Raw genomic sequence first — 26,959 nt, 5'->3', positions numbered from 1 at the left:
TTTTTCTAAAGCAATATTATAAGCACATTTTCATCTAAACTACAGTACCATGGTGTTTTTTTTTTATATATTTTCGTCCTCACATTACATCTCAGTTGGAATTTAAGATTTTCTAAACTCCTGGAAAAATTAGACATTTTTTTTTCTATACACTGACCACTCGCCGCCGCCATGGCGTCCAGCCCTCCCCCCACCTTCCTCCGTGAGGCCGAGCTCCGTCTCCTGCGCTGCACCCTCCCCGCCGCAGCCTCCCGACCCCCGGTCCCTTCACCTCCCCCACTCCACCCGCTCGGCCCCGTCGCCGCCTCCGCCCTTGCCGCTGTCGAGCTCGGGGACTACGCGGCTGCGCTCGCCTCCGCTGTCCGGCACATCCTCCGCGCCTCTGCCTCAACCGAGGCTGACCATGACTCCCCTGCACAGTTCTACGGCCACCTCGCTGCCGCTGTCCAGGCGTTCCTCCTGGGGGATGTCGGAGGGGCGGTGGACGAGGGGTTCCAGTGCAGGTGCGCGCTTGTTCTCTCCGCAGCGGTGGCGGCGCTGCTCGCATTCACGCAGCACAACGTGACAGGGTGAGTTGGACTGTAAACAGCATTTCATCATCATTATTATATGGGATAACTTGTTTAGGATATGGTTGCGTGGCTTGTAAAGTTTTTGAATCGACAATTCGATTACCTGCATCTTTTCTCCTGTGTAAGAAACTTCATTTAGTGTCTTTTTCAAGCCTCTAGACATTTGGAAGTTCTCTAGTAGATGCTAATGTGGCTAATAATCATTCGAGCCTGTTTCTAACTATTTGCAGGCCTTCAAGAAAATATTCACCCTCATCATTGGAGGAAAGGTGGTATAGTGATCCTGGCGGCAAATGGGAGGCATGGGCTTCTCATCATTTAGCTTCTTTTGGTTCCCATGTTCACGGGAAATTCTCGCTCTTGCAGGTATATATTTTCAGGCGGCTTGCTCATTTATCTGTCCAATCATTGTAATTTTACTGTATTGCAGTTTCTTTCAGCTTTATTTCTTTACTTTACTTGCACCTTTTCTATAATCTGTCTGCAGACAGTTGCTTTATGTTGAAATATCTTATTATTTGGTAATATACACTGGGACGATAGGTTTCTTATGAGCTACAAAATAGAGATTACTGTTAGCTCACTTGATGGATTTAACCATCCGGGATGAAACTTGACCTGTCCGAATTAGTCAATTTATGCACATAACACACACGAAACACACAATGACATTGACACTTATATTTCTAATTGACACTAGATGGTGGCTATGGTGGACATGCAAAGAAGTGTTAAGAAGGCTACTGTTCCTTTTGATTTACAAATTGGCACATGTACTATTAATCTAGTGTTTAGTAATTCAATTTAATTCAGTATCGCCTCCATCCCAAATGCGAGGCATATTTGATTCGTCAAGACAAGGCTATAGCATATTAATGGAGTAGGTTGGTCAAAGTCTTGTTTGAACAAGTTAAAATACCTCTCTTTTTGGGTTGGAAGGGGAGTATTCGTAAGTATGATTGGATGTTAGCAGTGTTGTTCCATTTCTTGGACCGACTTTTCATTGGAATTGGGGCTTATTAAATGTTGAAGTTTTGAAAGGTTAGAACTTATAATTAATGTTGTATGAGGGTACCTTTTGTTGGGTGTGATGATTGATTCTTGACATAAATTCAGAAAAAAATATATAGTGTATCTCAGTTATTGAGCAATATTAGCTTTTATCTTGTTGTTTTGCAGTTCATTGTCTTTGCGGAACTTCTGTTGACAAGCATAAAGAGTCTGGACTCTGATTTTTGGAGTGTGTCATGGTGGCTGTGCAGATTATCCATGTCCCAGCAGAATATTCTAGATGAGCTATCATCCTCTTTGTTTGATCAAGTACAGGTGCACAAAAATAAAATGTTGACCCACTTTGGTGAACTTGAAAGGGTTTCTAGCTACTGGGGTTCTTTCTTATGTGATGGAGAAGGCGCTTCTTTAGTCACAACTGCTCTTTTGGAAGCTGGACTTGCAGAGTATAAGTATGGCTGGGTTGATGCTTCAAGGTGAGAAATCATATTACAAGTTTCCTAGAGGATATGTGCGCTCTTTGTGTTCTCACAAGAACCTAAGCCTATGATCCTATACTTTCCCTAAGGTGATTATTCAAGATCACTAGTGGTAAACTGAACAGTAAGAATGTATCAAGACATTTGTACATGTAGATGTCAAACAGTGATCTCCAGTTGTTGATATATAATACTAGTTAGTGTCTCTTAGGTTACATCTAAAATGGACCAAACTTGGTGCTTTTAAACAAATGAAATAAGTGTACAAGTAGAAATAACTTAGATAGTAGATAGTTGATAAAAGTCAAAATGTCTTGTATGTCAGACACTCAAAAATGTTATTTCTCACTACCTGGGATGTTCCGAAATTAGTGTACAAGTAGAAGTAACTTAGATATTACCTCTGTTCCAAATTATAAGATATTTTGGATATTTCAATGTGGGGTACATACGGATAATGGGTGAACAGACACACTAAAATGAGTCTAGATACAAATATTCAGAAGTTAAAACATCTAAGATATTTTGGATATTTCAATGTGGAGTACATACGGACAATGGGTGAACAGATACACTAAAATGAGTCTAGATACAAATATTCAGAAATTAAAACATCTAAGAATTCGCAATAGAGGGAGTAGTAGATAGTTGGTAAGAAGTCAAAGTCTTGTAGTCCCTCCGTCCTATGAAACTTGTCTTAACTTTCTCAAAATTTGAATATGACTAGACACTATTTAGCATATAGATACATTCAAATTTTAACAAAGTTAAGACAAGTTTCATTAGACGGAGGGAGTATTTCAGACACTCAAAACACTAGTTCTCACTACATATGGACTGAAATGAGTGAACAAACACACTAAAATGTGTCTAGAACTCTAGATACAAATATTCAGAAAAATTAAAACATCTAAGAATTCGCCACAGAGGGAGTAGTAGATAGTGGTAAGAAGTCAAACGCCTTGTATGTCAGGCACTCAAAATACTATTTCTCACTACATGGGATGTTTAGCGGCTGTCGTGAAGTAAAAATGCTGCACATACCATGTCTAGACTGACTTAACGCAGAAGCCAATAACTAAAAAAAGCTTATTACACATCCAGGGAAATGTCTGGAAACAAATGTTCTCTATATAAGTATCTTCCATGATTGTTTGATAGCTTATCTGTGTTGTACTTCTAGATGCATACATGCCTGATACTATCATAGGGTACCTCAGCAAAGCTGATTCAGCAAACCCTATGCTGAATGGCAAATCTTTAGCCGATCTGAGCATAATACTCTTAAAATAATTTTGGTGTTTGTATTTGTATAGGTTGCATCTGGATAGTGCTCAAGAGGCATGTGGGATTCATCTTTCTCTCACAGGGATTCTTGGTTTTCGGACAGTGCACCAGGTAATATTGTGCTAGACCTCGTGCCACTTCCTGTTTCTGTTTTAGCTTCTAGAGCTTGATGATGAACCATTTCATTTCGCAAGGCATGCTTTTCATATGAATGTATTGACTTCGTTTTTCTCAAAATAGTATGTTCACTATTATAAGATGTTTTGGATATTTCAATGTGGACTAGATACGACTGAAACGAGTGAACCTACACACTGGAACACGTCTAGATACATGCATTTTCAAAAACCTAAATTATGTTATAATAGTGAACAGAGTTACAGAGGGAGTATTACACCACCTGATTCCCTCTTAATCTGACTCTTTGAGGACCTTGTTAGAAAATGAGAAAACAATGATGTATTCATCACATATATACTTAAATGCTATTACCTCCGTTCCGAAATGTAAGCCTTTTTAGAAAGCTATAGTACTTCATTTCTATCATTCATGTTTCTGTTGCATAACATATTTCGAATCATTATCCTTTTATCTTTTGAAATGATCAATTTTTTGGTATAGGTGGATGCGAAGTCCCAAATGGTACTTATTGCGAAGACCACTAAACCAGCAGCTGATGAGGGGCAATCAACAGAACTAACAGGAGCTCCGGGTGATGTTTTGGCTTTGAGAAAGACGAGGAGCTCTGTTCCTGGTGAAAGTGATGAATTTTGTGATATACTAAGAACGCCTTTGCTAGCGCAAGATGTTAATGACTCAAATAGTGGAAGCACACAAATATTACTAACTCCGGTCCAGCAGGCTGCTGTACTTGCACAATGTTTACATGTGAGTCGGAGGAGTCGGAGTGATGAAATGTCTGGTACGCTGATATTTTCATTTCTTCTTCTGTACACTACAAGATACATTTGTTCTGTTCTAAATAATAAATATGTAACATATCATCGGTCCCAAAATTTTCTATCTCAGTTCACAAATAGGCTGCTCTACTACTGGGTTACAGAAATGTCCTATTTTGCAATAACGATTTCAAAACTGTTAGATGTTAAAGCATGATATGATTGGAGAAGTTCCAGCTGTTGCTACCTTCTCTTTTAGCTGTTCCTTTTTTGTGTTTTGCCTTTGTTCTTTTGTCTGGGTCTTGTTGATCCTTCTGTTTTTGTACTATATTTTTATATTGTATATACTAAGCCTAAGCTTAGAAAAGCCCTACACCCCAAGTAAAATAATAAAATAGGGTACCAAATGTAGCAATTTCGGAACAGTGTAGTAGTAAATAGTGACTTGCGTAGTAAAACATATATTCCAAAATCAATGCATTTTTGTGCCTATTTTACTATAGTTTGAACTTTTTTACTAGGGGGTGTAGGATAAGCTATTGTAAGCCTAGCATGTATGTATAGGATCTCTAGCTAGTATGTTTCATACCGGGAGAAGTTACACCCATGTGTTTAACCGGGAGAAGTTACACCCACGTCTGTTTCATTGGATCTAGGTAGTATCTTCCAGTCCGGGGAGTATGTACTATGTAGCTGTAGTATGTATGACATAAGAATATTTAGGTAGTGTAATTCTTTTTTTATAAGTAGTATGTGGTATTTTTTTGTCACTCCTTTAATTGACTCGGATTTAGTACAACTTTGTACTAAATCCGATTCAATTGAAAGGGATCAGAGGGAGTAAAAAGTATGTACTGAGTTATTCACTTGGGATTTTCATGTAGTTTGCTTCCTGGAGTCTTAGAAATATTATGAGTATATTAGAAGTGTTAAAGTAGCATACATACTACTTCCTTTGTTACTCTGTAATTTAAAATAGAGGTAAGTTGTACTACCTCTGTTCTTTTTAATCGACGCGCGGACATGCATACATCTTCCACTAGCTAGATTTATCCCGCGTCGATTATATCCGACTGGAGGGAGTATGCATTAGCAAATACAATTGCTAGCACGTTGTTAGAGTACGTCATGGGCCTGGGCCCGTTAGTCTTATGGTTTGCTTAGGGGTCAAGTAAGCCTTGCTTGGGAGCCAAGTAAACCTCTCTATATATGGAGAGGAGATGTATCAATCTAATCAAGCAAGAATTAAGAAGGAAATCCCTTCCCTCTTGCCCGGCCGTGGGCAAAAGGCCCCCGGCCGGCCTTCTCGCGCCCTCGCAGCCCTCTCTCTCCCCCCCAAACCCTAGCAGCCACATAACACTTGGTATCAGCTTCCCGGGTTCGATCATGTCCAGTCCTCCACCGAGTTCTTCCCACCCGCCGCCGCCGCACTCCGCCGTCCCCGCCGTTCTCTCCTCGGCGGAGATCACCGCAGCCCTCCGCGATCTCACCACTGCTATCCAGGAGATCCGCCTCTTCCTGGCCGGTCCCTATGGGCCGCCGCCGGCGGCGGCGCTGCTGTCGTGGCAGCCGACGCACCAGGCGGCCTCCGCCGCGATCGCCGGGCCGCTGCAGCCAACGCTGCTGCTGTCGTCGCCGCCACCCGACGCCGGGCTGCTGCAGTACCCGCTGCCGCTGTCCACCATCTCCGGGCCGGAACCTACCTCGGCGTCGGGGGTCCCTCTTCTTCAGCAGCCGGCCACCTTCTTCCCCACCAGGACGCTGCAGCAGCAACAGCAGCAGCTGCCGCCGCCACCAACGCTACCGCTGCAGCTGTTGTCTTCACCGATGCTGTCCCTGCCGTTCGGTGGGCAGCTGCAACAACAGCTTCCATCGCCACCAACACCGCAGCAGCGGCTGCTGCCGCCACCGACGCCGTCCCTGCCTTTCGGCGGTGTGGGAGCGACCTTGGCCCCGGGCTCTACATCGACACCGCCCGGGATGCCCTTCCACCAGGTCCGTTTCCCTCCGTCGCCGTCACCGCTTCCGTCTTGGATCGCTATCCGCCACGTGTCGGCGGCGGTGAGATTGCAGGCTGTTGCGCGCGGCCTCCTAGTGCGTCGGCATGTGCGGGAGATGCGTGATCTGCAGCTGCAGCTCCTCCAAGTTGCGCTTCGTTGCGCAACGGACCTCGATCCCGTCCGCTGCGTCGGGGATCTTGGGCGTGCGATTTCCCCCACGGGCGGCGGCCATGCTGTTTTTCCCACGGGCAGCGACCTCAAAGTCTGTGCCATCGACAGTCATCCGGCGGGGAGAAGGCATGGTGTCACCGACAGGAGCACACCACGTAGCACCACCGCATTCCGCCGCCGGCCGCCGCGCGGGCTCCTTTTGTTCCGTTGGTTTCCATGGGATCCAGGTGGCTGTACAGGTGCACATCCGACGGGCGGATGGTGTCCACTTTATGTTCAGGGGTCAACAATAAAGCGTCCCAGTCTATTTCAGGTTGAGAGTAACAAAACAAGCCGAGATGTAAAAGGCTCGTTTTTAGGTGTTAGGGTTGTGTTGCGTCGAGTCATGGTTTGTTTAGGTTGCAGCTCGAGGACGAGCTGCATGTCCAGGTGGGGTGTAGTGTTAGAGTACGTCATGGGCCTGGGCCCGTTAGTCTTATGGTTTGCTTAGGGGTCAAGTAAGCCTTGCTTGGGAGCCAAGTAAACCTCTCTATATATGGAGAGGAGATGTATCAATCTAATCAAGCAAGAATTAAGAAGGAAATCCCTTCCCTCTTGCCCGGCCGTGGGCAAAAGGCCCCCGGCCGGCCTTCTCGCGCCCTCGCAGACCTCTCTCTCCCCCCCCAAACCCTAGCAGCCACATAACACACGTATACACATTTGGACTTGAATCTGTTTTTATGTTAATCTGACCCTTTCTCAGTACTATGCCTCAATATTTATAGCTCCATATAATCTTTTTTTCATCTACTTAAGAATGCTTCACTGATTCTTTTCGGTTCATGAATTTTATTTCTTCATAGGATGGGAGATGGCACCATACATAGAGTCAATTGATTCTCAAGATGATTCGTGCTACGTGGTATGTTTTAATTGCATCTTAATTAATTTCTGGAAACATGTGCACACAAATAGGTAAAATATTGTCCCTCAATTTGGGATTGCTCTGTATGCAACTTGGTTTTTATTTCTTACTCCCTCCTTCCCAAAATAGAAGTGCCTTTTCACGATGTTCAGTGCACGTCATTAACGAAGAACGTATACAAAATATATAGATTGGGAATATAATGAATGATATTTGTTGTATTTGTCTTGCAAAATACTTCAATGTCATTTCTTTATACTAATTTTGTAGGTAAATAAATTGTAGCCAAAGTTCGTTCAGTTTTTAACCTTAATTACTTATTGAGGTCTGCTCTGTCTCATTCAGGTCAGGAGCTTGTGTGATGTTCTGCGTATTAGGTGGGAGTCCACCCGCAGTCGGACAAAACAGCGTGCACTGTTAATGATGGAGAATTTGGTAAGTGCAATATCAATTCCTACACTATCCTGAAATTCCTCAATTTTTCAGATATACACCCTCCGTTCCGAGTTATACATGTTTTGGATATTTCAATGTGGACTAGACATGGGTTGAAATGAGTGAATAGACACACTAAGATGCGTCTAGATACATGTGATTCAGAAAAATGCCAGAACATCCTATAATTCGGAACGGAGGGTGTACTATATAAAGCTTGGTAGGAATGATTCTCTGTGTTAGTCCAGTGAACATAGAAACTGCTGGATCTTATTCCAAAGAAGTTATGACAAAGTATTTGTCTATGTGCTAATAAGTTCAATACATATGCTGCTACTAACATGAAAATTTGATGCATTCCTTAGGTTGAAGATATCAGCAAAGAATTTCCAGTGGCTTCAGAAAGAGCCAGATTGGTTTTTGCAGTCCATATGCCGACTCTTCCTGCATTAAGGAAGTATGTATTGACATGCCCAAACTTCGTACATTTTGCAGCAATGCCAGTCATTAAATGAGACTTATTTTGCTCCTTGTGAACTCAGAGAATATGGTGAACTGTTGATAAGTTGTGGTTTACTTGGAGAAGCTCTAAATGTTTTCAAAGATCTTGAATTGTGGGATAATCTCATCTATTGCTATCGGTATGCATTTCCACGTGCAAAGTAATTCTACTAATTCTGTCCTTTCAGCTGACTGCCCTGTAATAACTTAGTCTTCAATATTTGGCAGATTATCGGGCAAAGTTGCTGATGCAGTTAGTCTAATAAATACCCGTCTCTCCATTACACCCAATGACCCAAAATTATGGTAAGCAGATCTTGGAGACTATATTGAATATGTTTGGTAGGATATTTTTCATTTTTAATAGGAGTTGCACATTTCACATCTCTTCCAGAGTTTGCTATGTTTATTTCAGATTTTGCAAGGTTTACTTTTTTTTCGGACTTTCCACTACAAAAAGAACAAAACATATTATTACTAGGAGTTACCGTGGCACAGGTTTCTCTGTTTATGCACTTCCTAGATATTTTTGTCTTACCATGCATCGGTAATCCCATAAGTGGGAATTGTATACTACAGTCATCCTATGGCCCCGTCTTTTACTCGATGGCCACTCTTTACTTCATTCCATAGTCATCTTGCTCCACTTCCTGTCATTTATCCGCGTCTTCCTCACAACATTGGGGCATGCGTTGCTTTCCCCATCGTCTCTAACAATGGATGGTTATGCATTAAGCAACCTAGATGGACAATGAAAGGGTCACATGTCGCAACATCTTTTCCTTGCACTCTACAATGGCGGTTAAGGTGGGCGGTTAGCAGCGCCTCACCCTAGTATGGATGATGAAGGGGTTGTCATGTGGGTGGCAACCAGTTAGCAGTGCCTCACCCTAGTATGGATTTTGAACGGGTGGTATATGGCAACGCCAACGTCCGTCCCTGCATTTGATAACAGTTGTTAAGGTGGCTGGTTTTGTAGGCAGCTCCACATCATACAATGCCCCCAGCTCCGCTCTATGACGATTGACGAGTGCTCCTCTGGCGCTGCTCCTGCTCCAAAATAATCAATTATCGCTCTTGTTGATGCGTCGGCATGTCCATTCATCAAGCAAGAGAAGTGCATGCTTGGGTTTTTGGATATGTGATCCGGCTCACTGCCTTTTAAGTATTTCCCTTCACTGATTCGATCCCTTCAGGGTGCTGCCACCATGTCATAGATGCAAGGATTACCAGTCAGATCTGGGCTCTCTTTCCTCTCGCTCTCTCTGTTTTCTCTGCCTTGTCCTTGAGAGTCCCTAGTGGGAGCTGGGTCAATCTTGAGCCTTCCCCGGTGGCGTTGCTGGCCGAATATGGCAGAGGAGAGGGGCAGGAAGCCCCCTATACAGAGTAGTATTAGGTTTCCCCCTGTGTTCTAGTTTTCTTCGGCTTGTTGCTGGTGTGTTGGAGCAGAGTGCTGGATCTCCAGGGCCAGATCTGGTGCGCCCCGGAGGTTCTTCTTCCTCCCATGGAGCTCCATAGGTTGGAGCCAGAGGTGGGGAAGACGAACCTTGCCGGCATCTCCATCAGTAAGGCACGTAGGTTCGGTGCCGCTCTAGTTCTTCTATGCATGTCATGTCAGTGAGATCCTTTAATCCATGTCGGCGAGGTGCCCACGGTGGTAGGGATTTTGCTCAATCTTGGAGACGGGCTGGATGGTGGCCAAGCTTGGCTGCCGACTCTGAAGGCCAACATGTGGCCCTGATCGGCGCCAGCGACTTCGTTTAGTATTCGCTCAACCTCCGGTTGGAGGCCCTTTGCGGGATTCCCGGTGGCGTCCATCGTTCTCTGCTTCCCAAGTGGTATAGTCCCCTGTGGTGGAGAGGGCGACCGACTGCCAGATGCATCGGTGAAGAAGGATCGGATCTCATTTTCAGTTTGCAGTTTAGGGTCCTTGGTGCTTATTGTGACTGCCAGATGCATCGGTGGAGAAGGACTGGACGTCGGGACCTCATTTTCGGTTTGCAGTTTAGGGTCCTTGGTGCTTATTGTGATGACTTGGATGCTATTTACTTTTCTTTCAGGGTCGTCTTTGTAACTTATACTTCACAATTTGTGATAATGCAGCATCTAGGCCCTACCGGCCCATTCCCTTGTTAAAAAAAGTCAGATCTGGGGTACGAACTCATTGACTAGCCGTGGCTGGTCTTGACTAGTCGACATGGGTTAGAAGGAAAATTAGCTCCAATTAGTTACCTAATTGAGCCCCCCTCCACCACCAAGCAACAACAGATCAAGAGCAATGAAAGGAGAGGAGAAGCAGTACAGCAGCAGCTAGGGAATTAGAGCCGGTGGAGGAGCCTGGGCACTGCTGCAGCCAACGGAAGAGCAGATCAGCAGCCGGCAGGAACAAGTGGTGGTTCCATGGGCTTGCGTCTGCTGCCAAGGGAGAGGCAGCTTGATTTGTTTCTGAGGAGAGGAGTGGGTTGGGTGCTAGGTTTCCAACCCAAAGGGCAAAGCTGATATAGTCAAAATTCTGACTGGCGGTTTTTCTTTGTGGTCCCTCGACTCAAAATTGATTCCTGAGGGTATGGAAAATACTAGAATACGTAGCATAGGCTCTTTCTCTCTCTCATACTTCTATTTCTTTGAGATGATTTGCTCAGGCTTGTGCTATTTTGTATTTCTATTGGCACCAAATAGGTAATTTCTGTGTTTTGGTGAATAACTTTATTTTTATTTAGGTGTTCACTTGGTGATGCTACAAATAACGATGATCATTATAAGAAAGCATTGGAAGTCTCAAATAACAAATCCGCTCGAGCTCTGGTATCCATCTCTTTTGTTTTGCTCACCAGCCTCTTTTTGTGTTACTAGCGCATAATTTAATGGAAAGTGGTCTTACATTCTCTTATCTTTTGATGTAGCGTTCTCTGGCTCGTAGTGCGTACAACAAGAATGACTTCTATACATCCAAAATTCTTTGGTAATAGCAACATGCATGTTCGAAGTTGTTACTTGCTGGAAAATCACTTACCTTAGAACTTTGTGCAGGGAATCTGCATTGGCATTGAATTCATTGTATCCAGATGGCTGGTTTGCCTATGGTACAACTGCATGGAAGGTAACTTTTTTGAAACCATTTTATTTTGCATTGGAAATTTCTTGAGACGGGACTACAGCAGGATATGCATATGTTTTTTTACTAAGGAATATGGATGGTTTCCTCACTACCTATTTATGAATATATTCTGCCAGGTGATATGGATATGTGGGACTACAGCAGGATATGCATATGTTTTTTACTAAGGGATATGGATGTTTGCTTACTAGTTATATATGAATATATTCTGCCGGGCGATGTGGATATGTGATTACTCATTAAGTCACCACACAAACGTGTTCTAGTATCTGAGATTTGTCTGTCGGGAGTAAAGAGCAGTACCATGCAATTTCTTACTTTGAGTTAGGTCCCCGCGCCCACAGTGTGATCCAAATTATTTTCTTAGTCCCTGACACATATTCTAGTATTTCTACCCTTGTGCAATCATTTTTCTTCAACTGGGATATGCATCATGAGATAATTTTATTTTGTACTTTTCTTGCTACGATTAATGAAAGAGCACTTTCAAACATATTTTATGATCTTCCTGCAGAAAAAAGTCAAACAGGATCTTTTTTGTTAAACAATCAGTAAAATAATAGGAAAATGCTGGTTAGGCAAGCGAGATTATCATAATCTGCCAAAATGCTAAACAGAGGTTTCTTGTACGGCTAGTCAACGCAGTGCCTCAGTCAACTGTCTGTCTGCCTCTGCCCACTGTGGATTTCTTTTGCATGCCACCGTGTCATTGTTTCTTTTCACGTGTAGCTTCAACATATTTGGTTGCTCATATCATAATATATGATCATTGTTTATATTTATTTTTGAATTTTTTTGTTCATACAGGCTAAAGATCTTGAGAAGGCTTTGGATGCTTTTAGTCGTGCTGTGCAGATAGATCCTGAAAATGGAGAAGCATGGAACAATATAGCCTGCCTGTATGCTTACCCTACTATATATTTTCCTTCATTACTATGCTGTAGCTGTGATGGCTTCAGGTGTCCTGTTTCCGTATCCATTCACCTCGTAGTTGCCATTTGCTGCCATCCCTTTGCACTGTTGATATTTCTTTATTTCAATTGAACACTTAAGTTCACCACGGCAAACTATGTTGTATCTTGGTCTAGGAATATCCAGCTTTCATAAGAATGCACTGAGTGACTTGTGTATATAGATAGTTTATTTGGAAATTATAGTGTACCAAACATGCAAGTCAAAGCTGCTACTGCCTCCGTCCCGGTTTATAGCTCCTGCACGTATCCTGAAATCGTAAATTTGACCAACGTAATACAAGGTATATACTACAAAACATATATCATTAGAAAGTTCAGATGTTCTACTTTCTAATGATATAATTTTTGTGTTGTATAATTTATATTATGTTGGTCAAAGTGATGATCTAGGGATGCGCGCAGGCCCTATAAACCGGGACAGAGGGAGCTGTAATGCTCAGGTGGGGTTACATGTTCTGGAGGAGGAAGAACCGTTTTGTCTGCTTGTTGGCTGAAGAAATTTTCGTGATATTTCGATTATTATGAAAGCAAATACCATTTTGGTGTTTGTGAAGTAAATTTATTGGAAATTCTTTCTTCCTGTCGTACACTTGGTACATGGCTAGATGGTTTATGTGTGTGTGCTGCAAAGGCTGCAGTCCTTGTATTCCGTAGTGGTACATATAGAATAAAAGGTCGGTACATAGGTAAGTCAGTTTGGACCTGACAGCCCACTAGTGCTAACCAAGATGACAAAATAAAGTTTCCTACGGCTACCATATTCTCAGTTCCTAAGGCTTACATATTGATTAGTGCTACTAGTGACAACACATAAACCTACTAGATTGAATCCTAAGTTTATCACTAGATTTTCTCTTACCATTTATCTAATATATAGTCATTTTTCCAGGCACATGATTAGAGGGAAGAGCAAAGCGTCAGTCCAGTCATTCAGGGAAGCTGTTAAGTTCAAGTGTGTATCACCTCCTATTCCATAAGTTTATTAAGTAAATTGTTTCTTATTAAAATTAAATCATTTATAGGAGGAATAGTTGGGAAGTTTGGGAAAATTACAGTACGGTTGCTTTGGAGACAGGCAATATTCAACTGGTAAGAAATATATTGATGTCAGACTTCTAGATTTCTCAGTTGAAGCTACAGTTTTACTTTCCAGCTGATCACACACATCATCATGATCCCATTTATGTGATCTGATCTTGACATTATACTTGTTAATTATCTTTGTTTTTATTGAATGGAACTGAGCACATGAGAACCCTTCTGTTAGTATAATATGACCACATGAGAACCCTTCTGTTAGTAATAATATATCTAAATTGTTTTTGGTGTGAATGATATATCTGTATTATGTCGGCTAAGAAGACAGAAAATGCCACCTATTTATTCTCAGGCCTATATGCCAGCTATAACGTGTTGTAGAATGACATAACATAATGCATAGTATCCTGTGCAGACGCTTGAAGCTACCAAAATGGTATTAAATTTGTCCTTCAACAAGCGCTTCAATGTTGATTTATTGGACAAGGTGATGACCATCCTCGAAGAACAAGTTAAACATCTGAGTGATACTCAAGAAGCTAATTCCATAGGCAACACATCAGATGAATCAAATAAAGACACCAGGCAGTCGAGCCAATTATTAGACATGATTGGTGATATCCTTAAGCAGGTTCATAAGCTATTAGTTGGCTTTCATCTTTATTCCCGCATTGATCTGCAGTTTATCTGATTGGTTGTGTTTCTAGATTGTAGAAACTGGGTCTAGCATTCCGGAGATATGGGGATTATATGCTAGATGCCATAAGAGGAAGGGCAACCTCAAGAAATGTTCAACAGCTTTGCTCAATCAAGTTCAATATCTCCAGGTTCATAAACTTAGTCCACACTGAATGATTCAACTCTTTTATTCTTTCATTTTGGTTGCTATATGTCTTAATGTTTTAATTATGGTACATAGTACTTCTTTCCAGTAGTCTGCTTAGCCAACTGGAGATTGGGCACACACTGGGCAAAGTGCATGCTTGAACATAAATATATTGAACAATACAAGTTCAACAAATAGAGTCGAGCATGTTCAAATTGGTGTAACATGAAACCTATTAGCGCAGACATACCGGATTCTCCAAGTCAAGAACTTAGATACACTATATATTGAATAAGAAATGAGCACACACACGACACTGTATAGTGTCAAAAGGTGTCTGATTTTCTTTTCATAGTTTTCCCTTCAAATTGTCAAAAGAATCACGAGTTGCACGAGTTGCGCGTACGGAAGACCTAGCCCGCTCTGATACCATGTTAGGAATAAACAACTTGTATTCCATGGGTCCAAAGGCCACAATATATAGTACAAGTACAGGTGTGAAATATGCAGGGAACCCCCTAGCTACTAGGTACATTATACAAATATATCTCTAACATTTGTAAACCCTAATAATTTATCCTTAAGCATAGTAGGTAAAAAGGCCACCCACAACAGTTGCACCATGTGTGGCCTCCCCCAAACCCCCTCTTCTCTCACCTTTGTAGTTGCATATATGTGATTTATTCACTTAAGGTTAAACACACATTTGTACTGGCCAAATATTGAATTGCCCCCTTACTGTTGTTCGTATATCCCCACTATCTTCTTAAGTAGCACCAACTTTGATGGATGCATAGTTACTACTTCGTTTGAAAATCTTATGAATGCTGTGTAAGTGCTGACTTTTATTTTCTTGTTGAATCCAATTAATTCATATTTCATTGTTACTTTCTACTTGCAACAGACTTTATTGTATTTGTGTTCCATTACTCTTTTTTTGAGGAACTTATTCTATTACTCTTTACCATTTCACATCATCTTAGTGACTGTTATCCTCACAGGGTTCAGAATTATGTCATGACCATAAGAAGTTCAAGAAGTTCGCTCAAGCTTCTTTGCAGCTTTGCAAGTTCTACATGGAAATTTCATCCACGGCAGGAAGCAAGCGAGAATTATTGTTAGCTGAGATGCATCTTAAAAGCTCCTTGAAACAGGTGCCTGACTTTTCGTTGCGCCGCCACTATATATAGTTCATGAGGAAATATCATAAAATCTCATCCTTTCTGGCACATTTGCCATTAAACCACCACTTACAGAATTTTTTTCTCAGGGCCACCATTATAGCCAGGGGGCTGTGTCTTAAAGCCCAAATCTTACCCCTTAGGGCTCTTAACTGCTCCTTGAAACAGGTGCCTGACTTTTGGTTGTGCTGAGGAAATATCACAAAATCTCAACCTTTCTGGCACATTTACCACTAAACAACCACTTTCAGAAAAAAAATCACAGGACCGCCATTATAGCCAGGGGGCTGTGTCTTAAAGCCCAAATCTTACCCCTTAGGGCACTTAACAGCCTTGGCCCACATGTGCTGACAAGGCAAAGAACCGTCTTGTAACGCAGCTATGTAGCAGATGGACAAGGCACAAGTTGAGGCTGACCAGCCGGTGTAGAGCCTGCTCACCCGTGTGTGTCGCCTACTTGCTATTATTTTTCCTGCCAAGAAAGCTTTTGCGTTGCTGCCATCCACCTCATCCATCCTAGCACGCCATAATGGAGCGGTGAAAAATGGATAATGTTCAGTGAGGCAACCAAGCAACTCAAGCAGCTCGATACGTTCTAAGTTGGGGATGAAGGTGATCATCAAGAGTAACCATAGTTTAAAATAGCGGGCTATCTCATTTAGCCGCGATTTTTTTGAAGGCTATAAAAAGCTATAGCCGGGTTATAGCGGGCTATTCCATTTAGCCTTTTTTCAAAAAATTGGAATATTTCAGTCATATATTGCCAAAGATAGGAAAACTATGACTCAAATACGATTTGTGATACAACTTACTCAACTATTCGAGGCAAACAAATATTCAATTATTTAATTCACAAGTTTTATCTAATTATATTGAACGCAAATTCGGAAACAAGAAATAAAAAAGAAAAGAGAAGAGAAATTCAAAATGCAGGAGGTTTAGCGGCTAAATTTGAGGCTAAATAAGGGCTAACTAGAGCTATAGCCGGCTATTAGCGGTTTTTTCTCATTTAGCCTTCAACTGGCATAGCCGCAGCGGCAGGTCTCCCGAAAGGCTATAGCCGGGCTATAGCGAGGCTATAGCCGGCTATTTAAAACTTTGGGGGGAGTAACCTTTTAACGGCACTTGCTCTCAAATAGGTCCTGTGAAGCATGAACACCAGTGAAGCGTGAACACCAGTAAGCATTGAAGTGTGGTTCAAAGAAATGACAACAATGACGATACCGATGGATCATGCTGCTGGCACACCTGGTTTGACAGTTTGCATGTATAACCGAAAGTTTAGCAGCTGTAATCTTTTTCACACCACACATTTGTTGAATTTTAGGGATTTAGGGTTTGATCGATGTTGGGGATTTGCTTTGTAAGTGGCAGAGGTTAAAGTTGAAATGGGCTGAACTGAGTTCCACAAATGAAGTGAGTGACGCACTTGTGTGGCTTATACTGCTAGGTCAAGCTCAACCAGCGATTCGTCGATCTACTTACTGGTGGTGACGCACTTGTCTACGTCCTCAGCACTGAAATATGGGAGCAAGCGGGCAGTAATGCTGTTAAAGAGCCTGAAAGTGTGAGATCTGGGCTTTCAGACATAGGCTGCCCATAGATTGGTGGTAAAAATCGATATGGATACCTTGGTTTTGCAATATTTACTATTATTTTTCTTGAATGATCGCAAAAATGTAGAGTTTAGCCATCTTTAACTACAAAATTTTATTCACTGACCCACTTCTGAGGAGTTTTCATTGACAATAAAATATTGAGTAACCAAAGCAGTTCTCCTTTTTAATTTCCCCCAAACAACTCACTGTGAGATCTTATCTTATGTAGGCAATGGACTTCGAAGGTACAGAGGAATATAAAGAACTTGATGAGTGCCTTGTTCAATTAAAGGACCTGATTGGTGCTGCCTATACTTCTTGAGGTAGATTTGAGTTTTCTTATCTTAGGTTTGAGTTCTTATCTCTTTGTTTTCTTTTGCTTCAATTTCTTTGGCTGAGGCTGTTAATATTCTTGGTATCATGTCCTGAGACTTGTGGGGCTGTGGGCACTGGTCTTAGAACATGGGATGTATGTTTCTGAGTTATGTTGGTATTTTTGCCAACAATTTGTCATGTGTGCAAACGCATTGTTTGGCAAAATCTGCAAGTAAACGTGGTAGAATACGAGTAAAAGTATTCGAGGGGTGTCAATTAGATCCTAGCTCTATGAAAGTGCATCTCTAAGTCCTAAAAGTGGATAACTGGTTCATCACAGGTTGACCTGTCTACATGGCACGTTGACCGATGCCACATAGGCAATATTTCTGGAAAAGTCCCTACATAGTTCTCTCTTCTAATCTTATATCCAGCTTATTCATTCTCTTTTAAATTATGCGGTCTACTACATTTATTTCCGCACGGGGTGAGCACCGGACGAGAGGGGGCGTGCGGCTCTTTGCTCGCCATGGGGTCGGTGTCCGTGATGCTAGCATGGCCGTGTCCTAATTCTCTCTCCCTGGAATTTTTTTTAGAGAACAGGCAGCAATGCCCGACTTTAAATTAATAAAGCCACATAGTAACAAGTTATGGATTACACACTGCTGGGCATTCGCCAAGACCATAGTTCCAAATGACATCAAGCACACATAAAGATAGCTCATAGCGGGGAAGCACATGTAGAGCAGACCCGCTCCGGATCCCTCCGCTTACTTCTTCACACCGCCGGCGGCTTCAGCTGCACGTACAGCTCCCTTAGCTCGCGTGCCATCCAGCTTAGCCCCTCCTTTTCTCTTCCCTTGGCCTTTATGCTCCACAGCTGCAAAAAGATAATGGTTTTGTAGATAATGTCAGCTGGGTTAGAAATAAGTCTCTTTTCGATCGCAAGTTTGTTGTGCACAGTCCAAAGCGCCCAAGACTGGGCTAAGAAAAGCACCCACAACAACCTCCTAGGATAACCCGAAAAACCAGAAAGGATGGCGTGAAACTGAGCAAAATTGGCCGGGCACCAGTTACACCCAAGTAGCTGGCGCAAAACCGACCAAGAGAACGATGCCAAGGAACAGGCAAAGAAAATGTGGCTTGCATCTTCTGGAGCGCCGCACAGCGCACAAAGGCCGTTGGAAGGACCGTGTCTGGTGAGAATCTGTTGTCCTAACGGTAGCTTGTCAAGCGCCAGCTGCCAAGAGAAGATCTTGATTTTGAGCGGGAGCTTCGCCTCCCACAAGTCTTTAGCGTGGGCGATAGTCGTACCCTGAGAGAGCTGGGCGTACATGGATTTGACTGTGTAGGAGCCAGATTTTTCCAGGTGCCAAGACACCAAGTCTTGACCAGGGCAAAGAAGAACGGGGGTGAGCATCCCTTGCAGCTCTCCCCACTGGCGCAGACCCTCCTGATCAAGGGAACGACGAAAACGGACCTGCAGGGCGTGATGTTGGAGAGCATCTGCCACCGAGATGTCAGGGTTATCGCAGATGGCAAAGAGCGAAGGGAAGGAATCCATGACGGGGCCTCTCCCTAGCCACCAATCTTTCCAGAAGTTGGTGCGGACACCGTTTCTGACCACATGCTTCGCTCCGGCTTTGAACAGGTGTTTTATCTTGTGTAGGCTCTTCCAGAAGGGGGAACCCCCTTGGCCTGAGCCCGAGAACAGGTCAGAGGCGTCCCCATACTTAGCGCGGATGATACGAGCCCAGATCGTGTCTTCCTCATTATAAAGCCTCCAAATCCACTTGAGAAGCGACGCCAAGTTCATCTTTTTGGTGTTGAGCAAGCCTAAGCCCCCAACCTCTTTAGGACGGCACGAGGAAGGCCAATTCACTAGGTGATATTTTCTCTTTGGGCCTCGCCCTTCCCAAAAGAACCCGGATCCGTGGGAGTCAAACCTCGCATGAATCCCATCATGCGGGAGGAAGAGCCCCATCGCAAAAATAGGGAGATTATCAAGGCAGGAGTTAGAGAGGATGAGCCTCCCCCCGGAGGAAAGAAGTTTACCCACCCAGGGTTCGATCTTAGCAGCCAACTTCCTCACCAAGAACAACCACTGCTCGCACGTTAGCTTTCTGTCTGAGATAGGCAGGCCCAGGTAGGTGAAGGGGAAGCTGCCAAGCTTGCAGTTCAACTTGTTGGCGATGGTGTTTCTATCTGTGGCACGCTGTCCCAGAACAAAGACTTCGCTCTTGTGATAGTTGATTTTGAGCCCCGACATATCCTCAAAACACATCAGAAGGAATTTAAGGTTCGCGATATCCTCATCCGAGCCCTGGATGAGGATAAGCGTGTCGTCTGCGTACTGCAGGTGCGTAATTCCTCCTGGCAAAAGGTGTGGAACTAACCCATGAATATGGCCTGCCGACGCCGCGGCAGATAAGATCCCAGAGAGCGCTTCTCCGATAAAATTGAAGAGCAGAGGGGAGAGGGGATCTCCCTGGCGAACCCCTCTTTTATTCCTAAAGAACGGTCCCACCTCACCGTTAATGGATATAGCAGTTTGCCCCCCAGAGACCAGCTGCAAAATCCTGTGAATGTATCCAGCATCGAAACCCTTGCAACGTAAGACTTCCCCCAGGAAGTCCCAGTTCACCCTATCATAGGCCTTTTCAAAGTCCAGCTTGAGTAGCACCCCACTGTGCTTCCTCGTCCGGATGTCGTGAATGATCTCTAGGAGGGCAAGCGGACCGTCAAGGATGTTCCTGCCCTTGATGAAAGCCGTTTGGTTCGGGGAGATAATTCTGTGAGCGATAGGATCAAGCTTACAAGCATAGGCTTTGGAAATGATCTTGAAAATAACATTGATCAGGGCAATTGGGCGGTACTGAGAGATTTGCTCTGCCCCAGGTACTTTCGGGATGAGCGACAGGATGCCAAAGTTGAGCCTAGCAATGTCAATGCGCCCCAGCACAAAGTCATTAAGAATATGCAGAATGCCATGCTTGACCAGAGGCCAGAAACGTTTAAAGAAGACCACCGGGAAGCCGTCCGGGCCCGGAGCAGTGTCGGTTTTCATCTCTTTGACTATGGCCTCGAGTTCTGCTTCCGAGAAGGTGCGCATCAGGTCCTCATTTTCTTCTTCTGAGACGCGAGCTCCCTCACCCCATGAGGAAGGCGCCAGCCCACAAACCCTTGGAGCGGAGGAACCAAGCAGGTCCCTGTAGAACTCATAAACGTGTTGCTGAATCAGCTTGGGGTCCGAGATAGCGCCACTGTCAGTCCTTAGCCTCGAGATATTACATTTTCTTCTTCTCCCATTAGCGACAGCGTGAAAGTAAGCGGTGTTTGCATCCCCTTGCAGCGCCCACCTCACCCTACCACGCTGCCGCCAGTGCTCTTCCTCCATGCGATAAATCTGCAGCAGTTGCTCTTCCAAGTGGTATCTGGAGGCCCATGCGTCCTCGTCAAGCCCTGTGGCATCAGCCCGGCACGTCAAGCTCGGCGATCTGGGTCAGCAGAGCGGCTTTCTCAGCCTTGGTGTCCCTTCCAAGGTTTTGTTTCCAGCCTCTAAGGACTTGTCTAAGGCCCGCGGACATATAATTCCACCAGTCAATAATGTCGCGGCCTCCCACCTTGGTCATAAGTCTCGCCCACGAGTGCTGGACCAAGGGGACAAACTCTTGACGCTCAAACCAACTTGTTTCAAAGAAAAATCTGTTGGAGCGCACCGGGAAATCCTCTCCGGTGTCAAACACAAGTGGCGTATGATCCGAGCCTAGGCTAGTCTCAGCGGACAAGGAACACAGCGGGAAGATAGCTTCAAAGTCAGCAGACACAAACACCCGATCTAGCGCGGACCGGATCGGATTGAGCTGGGGATTGGACCAAGTGAACCGTGCTCCCGTGCGCGGAATTTCCCTCAGAGCCCAAGCGTCGATGGAGTTGTTAAACAAGTCCATCAGAGGCCAGTTGAGGTTGTCATTGCTCTTATCGTCGGCCGCTCTAATAAGATTGAAGTCGCCTCCCATGAAGATCGGTAAGGTGCACCTAGCCACCTTGGCCGAAATTTCGTCCAGGAACCCTCTGGAGCGAGCGTGATCTGCTGGACCATAGATACCGATAATCTCCAGCTTCTTGTTGGAGACGCGATGGAGAACAGCCAAACTCAGGAAGAATTGACCCCTGTCCATTCTTCCAACTTCAAACATACTGTCCCTAACTCCTAGCAGCATGCCACCCGAATGACCGTTAGCTGGGAGCCAAGACCAGAAAAATTTCTCCCCCACCTCCAAGCTAGCAAGCTCAGCATCCGTGAAGTCCTGTTTGATGGTTTCTTGCAGGAGAACTAGATCAATGCGGTGCAACCGGAGGTACTCTTTCAACAGGGTTCGTCTCCCCCGACGGCCGAACCCTCTAATATTCCAGATCAGGGCTCTCATTGGGACCCTCTGCTCAGAGCCCGTGCTTGGCGGGTGACAGGTCTATGACCGACAGGAGTGGGCCTGCGAGCAGCTCGCCTCTTGGCGACAGAAGGCTTTTTGGCTTTGCCCGAGCCCGCGGATGGCTCCTCCACAGTACCCATCTGAGAAGGATCACCAGCGCCTGCGGGTGGCTCCCCCATGGAGCCAGCCACAGCGCCACCACCAGGAGCTGCATGATGCGAACAGTTCCGGGCAGCCTCTTCCTTAGCCTTGGCCTCTTCTTCGATTCTACGTCTCGCTGCCAACAGCGCTGCTTGCGCGCGTTCACGGGCCTGGAGAAGAGCCACCGCTTGGGCCGGTGACCCTTCCGTTGATTTGAACAGGATGCAGCTATCCTTGGCGACTTTGAGGAGATGTTCCAAGGAGGAATCTTGAAAGGCAACAAAATCAGCTGGAGAAGAGGAGTTACCTGGAGCGGGGGTGGACGACGAAGGAGTAGCCGTGTCGATGACGCACTTGTCGAGGTTGTTCTTGTCCGCCGTGGCCCGGATGGCCCGCTCTAGGACCGGACCGTCAGCGGTTCCTTTGGAGCGAGCACTCTTGCGCAGAGCCTCCGCTGGGGAGGCCTTGGAACGAGGAGCACGCGCCACCGGCGCGCCCAGCGCCGAAATGGGAGTGTCCAAGAGGAGGAGCTGTCCTTCGGTGGGGTTGGTGTTGTTGATAGCCGGGGCTTGGTGGAGCGCAAGGTCCGGGGCTGGAGAGGAGTTGGAAGTAGCAGCAGCCGCCTCCAACATGAGCTTCCGAGAGGGGCGATCGTGGTTCAGCTTGCTCCTTTGTTCACTGTTACGCAGGTACTCTTGGTCCGAGGCACCCAAGGACATGGGCAGAGCTTTGCCCGGCGTGGGCGAGACAGGGCCAGCCGACGAAGGAGCCTCAGCAAGGACCTCACAGAGGGAATCAACACTGATAGCAGCCTCCGGGGATTGGCGCCCCTCAGCGGGAGAAGACGGCAGAGCAGCTTTGATGATTTGAGCGACCAGAGGGAAAATGTTGCCTGTGGGGGTCAAGTTGGACCCGTATTGACTGCGAGCCGAGGCAGGAATTTGTGGGCTGAGGTCCTTTGCGTTGTGCTGGAGGCAAGGTGACGGCGACACAGGGGAGGAGCCCAGGGGCACAGACTTACGGGGAACTTCCCCGCGCGCTCCAGGGGCAGAGGACGAGCCGCGCGAGGGTTTGTGAAGGTGGCGTCCCCGCCGCCCGTCCCAGCGCTCCTCATCAGTCTCATCGAAGTCTTCTTGTCTTCAGTACCATCTCCGGGAGGGTACTTCGGCGGGTCGTGTGGAGGGGAGTCTTGGACCGACTGAGCTTCACGAATAACTTGGATACGGTAGCCTTGCATGTTTACGAAGAGGGTGATGTGATCAGGCAGCTGGTCCCCTTTGCGGCAGCCAAAGGACATACGCACCGGCGCATCCGGGTGAGCCAACGAAGCAACGTCCACCCCAATCGGACGCCCCACCTCGCGCGTGGAAAGGAGAAGGCGGTCGGCGTGTCGAAAAGGAGGCGGCACACCGAGCAGCCTGACCCAAACCTCCTCCAGAGCTTCAGCAGCGAGAGGGTCGCCTTGCGGGAGAGTGACAATGGCCTTGAGCTTGGTACAGGGCAGAGTGAGGCCGCCCCCACGGATAGCAATACGGAGGCTCTCTTTAGAGGGGAACACCACCGCAAAATCCAAAGGACCAATCTGGCGCACCTGCCAATCCCAGTTCTCATCAACTAAGTCCTTGAACTCATCTTCCACCTGCTCCGCGGACAGCTGCCCGCCCCCCAGGATAACAGTGGCGGAGTTGGACACCGGCTTCTGTAGTTCTTCCTCAGGAACTTCTAGGCAGCAGAACCCAGGCCTCCCGCCTCCAAATCCTGCCCAGAAAGGAGCCAGCGCCTTGGAGACTGCCGCGCACATGGCGGAGAGGTGCCCGACTTTCTTACAGTTCACGCAGAATGGTTCATCGACGCAGGCGGCCCGGACGTGACCTTGCTTGCCGCGGTTGTAGCACGTGATGTGGGCCGCATCAAGGCCGGGGGCCCCGGCCCCCCGGGCCGGTGACCTGCCGGAGCTAGGAGCGAGAGACCTCCCCGGGGTCCCGTGGGGCTGGCGAAGGGGCCTCCTGCCCGCGTTCCGGCCGGAGTCGCGGCCACGAGGGGGAGGTGGAGGTGGCGGCGGCGCGCGCGATTCCTATCGTGAGCGTTCCCCCTCGGAACGCCAGGACGAGGAGCTCGCACGGTCCGCCTCACGGTCGCGTTGACGCTGTTGCCGACGTTGCTCTTCCTGCTCTCTGTCGAGCCTCTGGCGCAGATCTTGGTCGCGGGAGCGGGCATAGCCCTTGTTGAACTCGTCGAAGGGACGCTTGCCGTGGGAGTTCCTCTCCCTCTCCATGGCCACGAGGAGAGGAGTACGAGCTTCGGAGACGGGGTCGAGGTGGGAGGACAAACGTTTGGCGGCGGAGAGGTTGCGGCGGACGTCGGAGGCGGAGGCAGGGAAACCGAGAAGTGGATCTAGGGTTTGGGGAGGGAGCCAGAGCCACTTAAAAGTGGGCGGCGGAGGGGCAGAACCGTCCCACCTGGGAACCCTAGCGCCACCCAACCGACCATCCACCGCGTGGGCGACGTGGCGAGCATCCAACGGGTCCGATCCAGGGGCACCCGCGGAACCTGGGCAGACCGCACCATGGGCCGGCCCAAACCTTCCCTGGGCCGGCGAGGCCGCAACCCTCCCGTGGGCCGGCCCAGCAGGCCCAGCAGCTCCCAGCACCCCAGCATCCAAGGGAGGAGCAAACCCTAGCGGCGGCGGCGTCCCTCCCGCCTCCGGCCGCCCTACGGACGACGGCAGCTCCAGAACGTGCTCACCGACGCGGATCAGACCAGATCCAGTGCCCTCCCGACCAACCTCGGAGAGGCCCCTCCCCACTGGCGCCAAACCAGGCAGCGGAGGGAAGTGGGACGGCGACGAGAGTGGCGGGGGCGGCGCCGGCGAGATGCTCCTCTCCCTCGAGGAGCCACTGACGAGCACCAGCGGCGGACCAACCACCTGCTCAGGCCAGAACCTCCCCAGATTCGACGGAGCAGGGGGGCAGCGGAGGCGCCGCCACGTCTTCCAGCTCGCAGCTCTCCCCATCCGAGAGCTCCTGGGCCGAGCCCTCGGCCTCGGCGACGGCGGCGGCCAGGTGGGAGAAGCGATTCCCCTTGCTCCCCGGCGAGGCGCGCGGCTCCCGCCGACCCCCAGGGCGGCGAGCGGCGCGGCGGCGGCGGCGTTCCGGGAGGACAAGCTCCCAGTCGCCCCCCGAGTCGCCCGAGACGCAGCGCGCAGTTAGACACATAACTTCCGGGCGTGTCGTATCCGAGGACGCCATGTTTGGAATGGATGAAGTAGAATACTAGTAGCGTGCAGTTCCCCTGGAATTTTCTCTGACCCATTTATGTGTGATGTCTTACACGAACGCGTACCTCAAGCACTACACGACCAAAGAAATTGTAGATAATAGAGAGAGGTATATTGTTAGATTGACACCTGTAGGAGCAGGAAAAGCCAGAACAGGCAACTAATGGGAACCTGGGACGGAGGTGTTGCAGATCGGAAGTTGTGGAGGCATGCGCCGGCGTCGCTGCTGCTCGGACGGGCAACGGATCGAAGACACAAAATAGATGCAGCGACCAGTTCCCCATGTCGATGCCCTCCTCCAAATTTAAGGAATTTTTCTTCAATTAGCTCCGGTACAATTCCATGCAGTCGATCGCTCTCATCTCCTCTCTGATCTTAAACCCCTTATCACAGATTTTGATCTAAGATCACAGCAGTACCCGTCCTAACTTGGCCGATGTGGCAGTGGCGCTGTGGCGGCATGCCTAAATCTTGGGGGAGGCGGAGGCCTGGGGAGAGAGACACGAAATGGAGTGGGGCTACAGGCACCTCTAGGGGGTGGGGAATGGAGCTGCAGGTGAGGCGGACGCGCTCGTCTCCGGCGAGCTTGGACGAGGAGCACATGTGGAGGGTCAGGGACTATAAGATTAGAAGAGAAAATTCTTTAGGGATTTCTTTGAATTTTTTTCCCTAGGTGGAATTAGTAGACTGGTCATACCTAGGTAGGACCTGCGATGAGCCACTTTGAGGACCTAGATATGCATTTTCATAGAACTAGGATCTAGTTGATACCCCTCGAATACTTTTAGGACCTCTGATGTATTTTACTCGTAGAATACCATAAAGGTATAGACCAACAAATACTAATTAGGTGTGGCTACTGCCAGCTGTGCATGTATATGTATCCACTACTCTGCAAGTTCACATTGGAAGATGTGTCATTGTTTCGCCTGTAAATACAGAAAGGGATGATCCAATTTTGATGCAGTTTCTCTTTCTTGGTAGATCCGACTTGTGATTCAATCAAGGGTACTTGGTCACACAAGCCTGATTGGTGAACACTTGGTTCCGTTGATGAGCATCTTCATATGTCAGCTGATGGTTTAAGTGGATTTCGGGAGCCATCAACCCAGCATTTCTCCAGGAAAGCAAGAAATGTTAAACTGTGGTTCAGAAATAAATCAGATGGTTCAAACTTTTTTGTTACACCGTGTTTGGGTGTAAAGAATTGGCTTTAGAATCGCGGAATCTGGAATTGGGGTCAGTTTCCACCGTTTGGAATGGCCTAAGAATTTGAGTCCGGAAACGCGACGAGATTCCGAGGTACCGCTTCGCTATGTGCGAACCGTCCACGAGTCTTTCCAAGGGTTGGAGCTCGGAATCGCGTGGAATCTGTCTGCCCGCCCCACCCGCGCATACCCTTTCGTCCTGAGAGATAGAGAGGAGCGAGCGACTTCCCCTGCTTCCTCCCGACGCTCCTGAAGCGCCCGACACCCACCAGTGGCAGTGCTAGGTTCACCCCCTCCTCTTCTCCCTTTGACTTGCCTCCCTCCCCTGGCCCTATCCCCTGGGCGCCCCTTCGTGCGGTTCCATCTATGAAGAAATATTTTGAGATGTCATGTCTTGCTCTAAGAAGCTAGAATATTTTCGGTACTTCAAAACTATTTTGTGTCATGCGTATTCTAGTTTCCCCTTTATTCTGATTATTTTAATGTTTCATTAAGTGCGGAAAACAATATTTATAGATCATAATATAAATATATATGTATCCTATTTTTGTACATGTACACAAATTTACATTGTTCAAGCTCAATGAATCA

General features: G+C 46.8%; 1 protein-coding gene across 5 annotated transcripts; it reads left to right on the top strand.

Annotated features, from left to right (window-relative positions):
• Positions 1 to 165: 165 nt before the first annotated feature.
• On the top strand, positions 166 to 26,813 carry LOC124660904 (tetratricopeptide repeat protein 27 homolog). Of its 5 annotated transcripts, none has more exons than XM_047198746.1 (21): positions 166 to 569; positions 803 to 938; positions 1,752 to 2,059; positions 3,379 to 3,460; positions 3,971 to 4,271; positions 7,262 to 7,320; positions 7,669 to 7,758; positions 8,124 to 8,215; positions 8,301 to 8,399; positions 8,488 to 8,565; positions 10,980 to 11,064; positions 11,163 to 11,221; positions 11,290 to 11,359; positions 12,185 to 12,276; positions 13,241 to 13,303; positions 13,374 to 13,440; positions 13,805 to 14,020; positions 14,097 to 14,216; positions 15,217 to 15,369; positions 17,224 to 17,317; positions 26,145 to 26,813. In XM_047198746.1, exons 1-20 carry the CDS (start codon positions 172 to 174, stop codon positions 17,314 to 17,316), a joined length of 2,661 nt encoding a protein of 886 aa, XP_047054702.1. In that variant the 5' UTR covers positions 166 to 171; the 3' UTR covers position 17,317; positions 26,145 to 26,813. The 5 variants fall into 5 exon arrangements, with proteins under 5 accessions (XP_047054702.1, XP_047054705.1, XP_047054704.1 ...); XM_047198749.1 differs by having other exon boundaries at positions 17,224 to 17,342; XM_047198748.1 differs by lacking the exon at positions 26,145 to 26,813 and adding an exon at positions 25,554 to 26,129.
• Positions 26,814 to 26,959: the final 146 nt, after the last annotated feature.

Source organism: Lolium rigidum, chromosome 6 (genome assembly GCF_022539505.1).
Source record: "Lolium rigidum isolate FL_2022 chromosome 6, APGP_CSIRO_Lrig_0.1, whole genome shotgun sequence".
Lineage (NCBI taxonomy): Eukaryota > Viridiplantae > Streptophyta > Magnoliopsida > Poales > Poaceae > Lolium > Lolium rigidum.
This window is presented reverse-complemented; position numbering and strand designations above follow the sequence as displayed.

Bases quoted from the DNA above. Each gene is read 5' to 3' on its own strand.
- LOC124660904 (XM_047198746.1), top strand. From the start codon at position 172: ATGGCGTCCAGCCCTCCCCCCACCTTCCTCCGTGAGGCCGAGCTCCGT. The intron at 3,461-3,970 runs GTAATATTGTGC...TTTTTGGTATAG, and splicing joins GTTTTCGGACAGTGCACCAG to GTGGATGCGAAGTCCCAAAT. The intron at 12,277-13,240 runs GTATGCTTACCC...TCATTTTTCCAG, and splicing joins TGGAACAATATAGCCTGCCT to GCACATGATTAGAGGGAAGA.